Source organism: Dipodomys ordii, unplaced genomic scaffold (genome assembly GCF_000151885.1).
Source record: "Dipodomys ordii isolate 6190 unplaced genomic scaffold, Dord_2.0 Scaffold31, whole genome shotgun sequence".
Lineage (NCBI taxonomy): Eukaryota > Metazoa > Chordata > Mammalia > Rodentia > Heteromyidae > Dipodomys > Dipodomys ordii.
The window spans coordinates 8,356,310-8,366,267 of NW_012267247.1; the positions used below are offsets into that span (position 1 = coordinate 8,356,310).

At 41.3% G+C, this 9,958-nt stretch overlaps 1 protein-coding gene across 1 annotated transcript; it reads right to left on the reverse strand.

Annotated features, from left to right (window-relative positions):
* Window positions 1-4,786: 4,786 nt before the first annotated feature.
* Window positions 4,787-5,740, reverse strand: LOC105985686 (olfactory receptor 1P1). Its single transcript, XM_013016320.1, has one exon. The coding sequence runs from the start codon at window positions 5,738-5,740 to the stop codon at window positions 4,787-4,789; it is 954 nt and encodes a 317-aa protein (XP_012871774.1).
* Between the last annotated feature and the right edge of the window lie 4,218 nt (window positions 5,741-9,958).

Genomic DNA, 9,958 nt, shown 5'->3' on the forward strand with positions numbered 1-9,958 from the left:
AAGAAGACACATTTGAGATACTCCTATCCCCAACTAACTAGCAAAAAGATCAAAGATGAGGTGTGGCTCAAGGGGTAGAATATCAGTCGAGCAAGCAAATAAAGCATTCTAATAATTTGTGACACTGACGCACGAGCACGCGCACACACACACACACACACACACACACACACACACACACACACACACGACTTAGGTATGTTGCCAGCAAAGGTGGCTGTGAGGAAGGGAAGGCATTCATATAAGTTTCAGACGCCCACAGCTGGAGTGATTGCTTCGGAGCGAGTGGCAGGAGGTGCTGGTTAGACCTTCGAAGTGTGCATGAGAGTGAGGGTAACTCTGGATATGCTCTAGAGACCGTGTGCACAGCTTTCTGTACCTGCTATTTATTTATTTATTTTTTCAGTCATGGGGCTTGAACTCTGGACCTGGGCGCTGTCCCTCAGCTCTTCAGCTCAAGGCGAGCGTGCACCCAGGCTGGCTTTGAACCCTCAGATCTCAGCCTCCTGAGTAGCTAGGATTACAGGCATGAGCCACCAGCGCCTGTTATTTGCTACTCATACTGGCTGTGGTTAAACAGAGGTTAGCTAAACCTTACATAAAGCTCATTTATTGCTTGCAGTACTTCAGCCTGGGGCTGAGGAGTGGCATAGAGTCATAGTGGGATGTGATGGTGGAGACAAGTCATGAGCAGGCGTGCAGTGTTTCCCAGGGAGAGGGAGAAAACCTGGAATCTTGGGGCCAGCCACAGGGAGGCTGCTTTGCCATCTGGAAAAATGAAGAATGTGAACGAGAAGGTAGTGGGTGGTCTCATCCTGCTCTGAGAATGTCTCAGTGGCTTGAGAATGGAAAAGAACACCACAGTGACTGCCTGAGCTTCCTCAGCCACCTGGATGGTCGGCCTAGAGACCCTGGTTGTCACGTGGAACACAGTCTGTGGTGAGCACTCAGAGAAGTATCAAACTCTTCAGTGATTTGAAGGAATCTTGTGTTATCTTGAAATACTAAGATTAGATTGTACAGTATGTGTGTGTGTGTGTATGTGTGTGTGTGTGTGTGTGTGTGTGCATGAGAAAATGGAGATAGGAGAAGGGAAGGGGAAAGAGGAGGGGGGGAGAGAAATTGAGAGAGAGAGAGAGAGAAGGTCAGATCTTACCCACTGCTTGGAGTGGCTCTCAGAGTGCTATGGTTCTTCTGCCTCAACTTTGATCTTACATAGGATGAAACTTTAGTCAAGACACAAAAGATTATAATCCATTATTTCCTGATTAGGTCATGGTGACTTGTCTTATTGCCTAAGGATGGGCAAGGCAGGGAGATTGTTCCCTGGGTCTACAAAAAAAAGTCCCCCCAAAAGAAGAGCCCTGAGTTTTGTCTCCAGACTCTTTATGTCCTAATCGGCCAGAGGAATCTGCAAACTGATGCTTGGATCCCAGGTTCATGCAGAAAGGGGCCAAAGAGGGACCGCATCAGTCTATTTATCAGTTTTGGAGAGGCCTTGGGGAAACAATCCCAAGACAGCTACTTGAGATGAATAAGGATAATTGCTCCAATGTGAATGTTGAGAGGCAAAAGTCTTGGGAAATGAGTTTTGTTTACAGGAAGGAAACCAATGATTACTGCACAGCGATGTTGCAAGCTTCCCTAGGAGCAAGAGTAAGCCAGCTCATAAGTCTTGAAGCCTGGCTTTTGAGTCATTAAAGATCTGGAAAATCTCAAACACTAGTGGTTTCAAATATGAAGTAAAATAAATGGAAAAAAAACAGCCACCCTGAGGAGCTGGGGATGTGAATCCATGAGAAAGCACTTGCCTAATGTGGGTGAGACCGTGAGTTTGGTCCTCAATACAGGAAATGGACCCCCACATTGCTAATTCTTGGGCAGGCTTAGTGACACACATCTATAATTCTTGACTGCAGGAAGCTGAGGTAGCAGAAAGATTGCAAGTTTGAGCCAGCTTGGGATATACAATGACTCTGTCCAAGGGAGAAGGAAAAAGGAGGAGAGAAGGAACAGGAGGGAGAGGAGAAGAAGAAAAGGAGGAGCCACAAAATATCATGTCTGGAAGCAAATAATGTCACCTAGCTCTCAATTTCTCTCTCAATAATTTAAAACTACAATACCCAACACCCATTCACAGAAAAAGAGATAGACAATGGAAGAAGATTCCAAAAACCAGAACTAACCAGTGAGGCACTGGTAGCTCATGTCTGTAATTCTAGCTACTCAGGAGGCTGAGATCTAAGGATTGTGGCTCAAAGCCAGCCCAGACAAAAAGTCCTCATGAGACTCTTATCTTCTATTAACCACTCAAAAACCGGAAATGGAGCTTTGGTTCAAGTGGCAGAGCACTAACCGTGTGCACAATATCTCAGGGACAGCACCTAGACCTTGAGTTCAAGTCTCAGAACTGCCACAAAACAGAAAAAAAAACAACAAGGATTAACATGTGGAGGGCATATAGCAACTCCAAATAATATGATTATCACATACAGACTGAAAAAATAATGATGTTCATGCTTCAGAATAAATATAGCAGCTGAGAGGGCTGGGAAGGTGGCTCAGTGGTAGAGTGCTTGCCTCACATGCATGAGGCTCTGGTTTTGATTCCTCAGCACCACATAAACAGAAAAAGCCAGAAGTGGCTCTGTCGCTCAAGTGGTAGAGTGCTAGCCTTGAGCTGAAGAGCTGAGGAGGGACAGTGCCTAGGCCCAGAGTTCAGGCCCCAGGACTGACCAAAAAAAAAAAAAAAGCAGCTGGTTTTTATTTTCATTTGCTTTTACAAACCGAATACTCACGAGTACTTAGACAACTTCAAAGAACAAACAAAACATTTCTGGAACTCTAGAAGTTATTTTGCAGTCCCCTCACCTCTACCACCACCTTTTGTGTTTCCTACTTTGGGCCTCATTTGTCAGGCAAGTACTCTACCACTAGAGCCATGCCCCAGTCCCTTTTGTTCCAGTTTATCAGAGTGTCATATTAACTTTGCCTGGGCAAGCCTTGAACTAGGATATTCCTATCTCTACTTCCCAAGTAGTTGGGTCACAGGTGTGTGTCCATATACCCAGTTTGTTTCTGAGATCGGCACAGACTATATTCGTCCTGCTTCCACTTCTGAGTAGCTGGGTCTTGCAGTCCTTTCTAGATACCGTACTGACAAAGATCATTACTGCTTCTCCACATCATAGTTAACTTGAGTATTTTGTGTTGTTGGTAGTGGTTATTCTAACAGGCATGGGTGACGTTCCTTTGTTGTGCAATATCCATTCTTATCAATGTAGTATCTGATACAACTACTCTTTAAAATTGTTATATGCATACATTTGTGTTCCATTTTAATATATATGTATATATTGAATTGTATAATGAATACTTTGTACTTTATTTTAGTGTTTATATATCTATTATAAGATATACTAAGTCCTCCTAACACTGGCATGTATAATCCATAATTTCGTGGGTGGTATTCTTTAGATACAAAACATCTGAGCTAATAGTAAGTATATTTAAAAACATGTCACTTCTTCCACTAATCACACTTGCTAGGATTGTGCTCTATCACTTTAATGATACCTCTAGCCCTGCTTTTTGCTGGTAACTATAGTCTAGTAAACCATTGAATCACTAACCTCCAGATTTCAGCCTCCTGAATGGTTTGGATTACAGATGTGAGTCCCCAGTGCCTGTAGTGCTAATTTTCTATCATTAACATACTTTCCTCACTGACCCAGCTTTGATGAACTAACATGAAGTCTCCATAGACTTTTAGAATTATATACATTGGAAAAAACATATGTCCTCATAACAAGTTACTAACAATGAAGTCACGTGTCTTAATGATAAGGAAACATTCTGAGAAATATGCTGTTAGGTAATTTTTCTTATTGTCCAAATATAATAGAGTTTACTTAAACAAACCTAGATGGCATATGTCCATCACTCAATGAGAGCTTTGATACAACTTACTGTTTTACAGTAATACTCTTATAACTGGAAAGAACATACTGTAATTTGTGGAGGGGAAGGGAAAAAACAAATCGTTTAAATAGGGATACAGGTGGACCCATTGCAACAATGAGATGTACAAGTCATTATGTCGAAAACAAACTTCACAACTTTAGTGGGGGGGGGAGGAGATTTGGGTGGGAGGGTAGGGAGAGGATGGGAAGGGATGGGAAGGGGAAATAAAGGAGGAGGTTACAATGCTTGATAAGAAATGTACTCATTATCTTGCCCATGTAATTGTTACTCTGTACAGTATTTTCACAATAAAACAAGAACATACTGAAAAATAATGACACGCAGTACAGTACATAAACAGCAACATAGTCTTTTATTGTCACAAACAGGTACGACCTACTGGACATATTTTTTTGTGCTCTAATACAACTGGCAAGGCAGCAGGCTTCACCCCAGGATCCCAGTGTGTGAGCAAAACATTGTGCTATGATGTTAGGACGCAAGATCAGCAGGCCATGGGAATTTTTCAGCTCCCAAATAATCTTACGAAACCTCCTTCAAATATGTAGTCTGCTGTCAACTGAAATATTGCTCTGTTTGGCCGGATCATAAAACAAATGAACAAACAAGCAATGAATATCAAGTGAACTTTAAAACACGATATAAAAGCTTTCCATGCTCCTCAACCACATGAAACTCATGGAGGGGAGTCAGGAAGCAGCGCAGAGTCAGGCTTCTTAAGAACTGAGACCTCTGAGGCAGAAAGCTCTGGAAGCCCCTTGCCAGAGGATGCTTGAGGATGTCTTGGGATTGTCTGAAGAAGTTACGGGCCACAGGAGAAGGAAATTTTGCCCCTGAGAAGTCTAAGCAGGGCCCCTTTCATGTCCTTGTTCCGCAGGCTGTAAATGAAGGGGTTCAATAGGGGCGTCACCACCGTGTACATGACAGCAGCAGCCGTGTCCTCTACCACGGAGTTGGAGGAAGAGGATGAGGGACACAGATAGGCCCTGATCACTGTCCCAAAGAATAGGGTAACCACAGCTAGGTGGGAGCCACAGGTGGAGAAGGCCTTGAGCCTTCCCCGTGCAGAAGGGACTCGAAGGATCGCCAGAGTAATGCAGATATAAGAAACCAAGATGAGCAAGAAGGGGACTAGAATGACTGCCCCTCCCAAGAAGAGAAGCACAAGCTCATTGACTCGGGTGTCAGAGCAAGAGACCTTCATCAAGGGCCCCAGGTCACAGAAGAAGTCTGGAATGATCTTCTTGGAGCAGAAGGAGAGCCGGAAGATGAGGAACGTGTGGGTCATGGCAACGAGATTTGTAAGGACCCAACAGGAAGTCACCATGAACACGCAGCGCCCACGGCTCATCATGGTCATGTAATGGAGGGGGTGACAAATAGCCACATAGCGGTCATAGGCCATGGTGGCCAGGAGAAAGATGTCCATGTCTCCAAAGGTCAAGAAGAAGTAGAGCTGCACCAGACATCCCGCGTAGGAGATGGACCTGCTCTGGGTCTGGATGTTCACCAGGGCCTTGGGCACCGTGGTAGAGGTGAAGAAGATGTCTGCACAGGACAGGCTGGCAAGGAAGAAGTACATGGGAGTATGGAGACGGGTGTCAGCACCAATGGCCAGGACAATGAGCAGGTTCCCAGCCACCGTGATGGCGTACATCCACAGGAATAGCAGGAAGAGAAGGCGCTGCTGCTCTGGGCGCTCTGATAGTCCCCAGAGGAGGAACTCAAAGCTACTGCTCTGATTCTCTCCTGCCATTGGCCTAAGAGGCCAGAGAGAGAGAGAGAGATAGAGATCTTCAATGATTCCCTTTTAAAATGCTGAGATGGTCAGTGAGCCTGCCATTCCTTCGCTGACCTCCAGAGAAGAGAGAATGACAACTCATTTGTATTTGTGATGTGCATGCAGGGTTTTATTTTTAAATTAAAGCCTACTAAATGCACGGTTCTAGGAAAGTCCAGGAGACAATTTCATGAAGTAGAAATCGACTTCTTGTTTGATTTAGAACCCTACCTGCCTAAGTTGTTTGGCTCCTACTTTTCCTTTAACTGTACTCTCTCATGAAGTTGTTCACTCATGCGCTCACACTCATGCGCGCACACACACTCATTTTGTGGACGTGAAGTACAACTCTGGGCATGAGATGACACAAGTAAATAAAGCAGGAGTCATCCTGAACCTTAAAGAAATATTAACCTAGAAGGATGGATATAACTGACTCCATTAAAGTCTTACAGGTTTTGGTTTCAGAGTCTCCTATACATTCTGACCTATACATTCTTGAAGTTGGACCTTTTCTAATCTATTATAACTTCAAATTCAATATTCTGAAGACAAAATTTCTTATTATTCATTCTACCAGAAATCAGTATCCCACCAACAATGTTTTGTAAACACCAATTAAGCCCAAATTATTTTTCAAGGCATCAATGAAACAGCAGAGAGGAAGTGGTGGCTTCCACTCTCCAGAGCCTCAAAACTAGTTGGATGAACACACACATAGACACACACACACACACACTCACACTCACCTACACACACAGATGTGTTCACTTAGTGAGCCAACTAGTGTTCCTCTGAAATTAAATATAGTTTCTCTTTTAGGTGAATAGCTAAAATAATTTTTAATGATTGAAAAAGAGATGGCGATGAACACATAGAAAACTAAAGAGAATAAAAACCATGACCTTTATGTTGAACAAAGACAGAACTCAGAACAAAAAAGCATTAAACAGTGCATAACTACCTTCTAAAAACAAGACCTATATTCATAATGAAATTATTAAAAGTATAGTATTTATATGAAATATGGGTACCAAATAAAGTAAAAAAAAATCTTGAGGTAGAAGTTGAAGATAACACAAGAAACAGATAGATATGTAATAATAAAAAATATTTTAAACTGGGCGTCGGTAGTTTATGCCTACAATAGAAGCTACTCCTGAGGCTGAGATCTAAGTGCTGTGGTTCAAAGTCAGTCCTGATTAACAAAGTAATCTCCAAAAATACCAGCAAAAAGCTGGGCTGCTGGTATAGTTCAAGTGGTAGAGTACCAGTCAACCAAGCACAAGGTCCTACGTTCAAACCCTAATACTGGTAAAAAGAATAAAAAAGACTTCAGTTTATGTCATTTCAAATTCTACTAGCTGATTAACAAGTAAGGATAGAGAGTACTAAAAATAATAAAATATGCATAAATATATGTGCAGGTACATCACTGTGTTCTAATAGTAGTAATAAATATGTTTCACTTCCAAGTTCCCATTGAACATACAAAGAAAAGACAGCTTGTGGCAGATAGAACTTCAAATAAGGACCTCGAAGTAGCAATAATTCAACTTACCACCTCAAAGAAATTTAATAAAAGCCAGGCGCTGGTGGCTCACGCCTGTAATCCTAGCTACTCAGGAGGCTGAGATCTGAGGATTGCGGTTCAAAGCCAGCCCGGGCAGGAGAGACCGTGAGACTCCTATCTCCAATAAACGACCAGAAAACCGGAAGTGGCGCTGTAGCTCAAGTGGTAGAGCGCTCACCTTGAGCTGAAGAGCTGAGGGACAGCGCCCAGGCCCAGAGTTCAAGCCCCACGGCCGACAAAAAAAAAAAAGAAATTTAATAAAAATTGTTTAAGAAAATATAGAAATTAATAACACAATTGCAAAATAAATTTTTTAACTTAGGAAAAAAATTAAATATCTTTATTAAATAACTCTCAGATAGAGGGCTGGTGGTGCAGCTGAGGGGGTACAGTATCTGCAAAGCACACATGTGGTTTTGGGTTCACACATAGCATCACTACCCCCACCAACAACAACTTTTGGGGTTTGAACTTAGGACCTTGTGCTTGTTTGACTGGTGCTTATTTGAACTATGTATAAATTATGCAAAAACATCTAACTTATTTTTTTAATATAAATTAGTTGTACCAGGGGGTTTCATGTTGACATGTCCATATATGCCTACAGTGTTAATTATTCCAAGGATTTTCATACAGCATTTCACACATGCATATTTAGTATTCATTAGTCAGATTGACCTCATTGCCCACTCTGACTTTCCCCAAATGCTACCTGCTAATTTCTTAAAAGCTTTCAATGGGTCTTGTTTAGTTCTCTTCATTCACTGATGCAATGGATTCCAGTGTTGTCACATTCTCAATTTCTAGTCCCCTCAAACATTCCCACAATTGCAAAAAATGTGTGTGTGTGTGTGTGTGTATACCCACATAAATGTCTGTTTATGATCCCGTGTATATTTGAGTATGTTTATCTTTTAGATATCACTTATGAGAAGAAACACATCCATTGTCCCTGTTAATTACAGGGAAAGAGAGAAAGGGAAAGCAGGAACACAAATAGACAAAAGAAGAAATTACAGGTAGATTAAACCTTTTTAAAAACATCAGACTACTTGGCATAAGTCCATGCAAATAAATGTACAAGATGACATGAATATATTATCTCTGGAGAATGTAATATGCAAAAGAAAAAACCTGAGAGGGAAGTTCAACTCAATTACATTGTACAATAGGAAAATATGATCCCATTTATCATTTTTTCTGTGACAGAAATAACACTCACATCTCAAAGACACCTCCAACTCTTAAAGACAAAGTCTTGTTTACCCACTCATATTACTTGTGATCTGGTTGTACCTTTGATTAATGCTGTTTCATGTGTCCTCTTTGTTCAGGGATTCAAGCCAAAGAAGCCGCTTCTCTTTGGGATGGGACATGTCTTTCTTAGGAAAAAGAAGAAAAAAAAAGCAAGAGAACTTAACAGAAACACAATGGTTCTTAAGAATTTGGCTTGGAATGAGCCCACATCACACACAGGCACACAACAGAAGTGTCCAAGCCTCTTTCAAGAAAGCAAATAGCTGACAAAAATACAGTACAGCTGCTAGGCACAGTAGTGCATACCTGTAGTTCCTTGGGAGTCTGAGGCTGATCTGCTGAGCCCTAGAGATTGAGGCCAGCCTGGACAACTGAGCAAATCTCATTTAAAAAGAAGAAGAAGGAAGGGAAGAAGTAAAAGAAAGGAAACACAGTCTAGTTTCTCTGTCAAAGCGTTAAAGAAGTACCAGGATCCTGCGCTGCCACAGGAGATTATGTCAAACATGTAAAAGGTAGACCATCTCCTTTTTTTGCCTATTCAAACTATAGAAAGAAGAACCCCCCCCAATAGTTAATAGAGCAGGAATAAATTGATGAGAGGTGTACAAAAGCTAAAACTACAGAAGAATATCCCTTGTGAGAACTGATGTAAAACAATTCTTAGAAAATATAAGCCAGGATTCAACAGAATACCTAAAGAACATGACAACTTTGATACATAGGAACACTGCCAGGCTCGAGATGCTTATTCTACAGGAAAAACAACATTCTCATCCTTAGGAATGCTAAAAAGGCATCTGACATCATTCCTGATTAAAATAATTAATTAATCAATAGAAGCTATCTTACAAAGATAACCTATCTTTGTTTAAAAGCCAACCTTGTAAAGATAACAAAGGAGACATTTATACTTAAGACTAGAAAGAAGATTAAAATTATTATTAACATTGTATGGAGGATTTTCCTGGGCTGGCTTCAAACCATGATCTTCAGATTTGACTCCTGAACAGCTAGGATTATAGGCATGAGCCATTGACACCCAGCACCATACAGTCTTGGAAGGATAGGAAGTCCCACACAGTTATATATCCCAGGATTTATCAAGCTTCTTAGAACAAAAATCCATACAACACTGAGAGCTTCCTGTCCAGGAAGCTCTTTCAAACTTCTTTACCTTTTCACCTTGTTTAACCTTTGTGATCTATCATGAGGAAGCCATTTCAAATCTCTATTTATACTTGAGGAAATGATGTCCAGAGAACTTGTCTAATTCACACAGCTTTTAAAAGTGGTAAAAATCAAGATGCAAACATTATTTCTTCAAATTTTAAAACTTAGGCTTTTATCTTCAGGAAGCAATACCT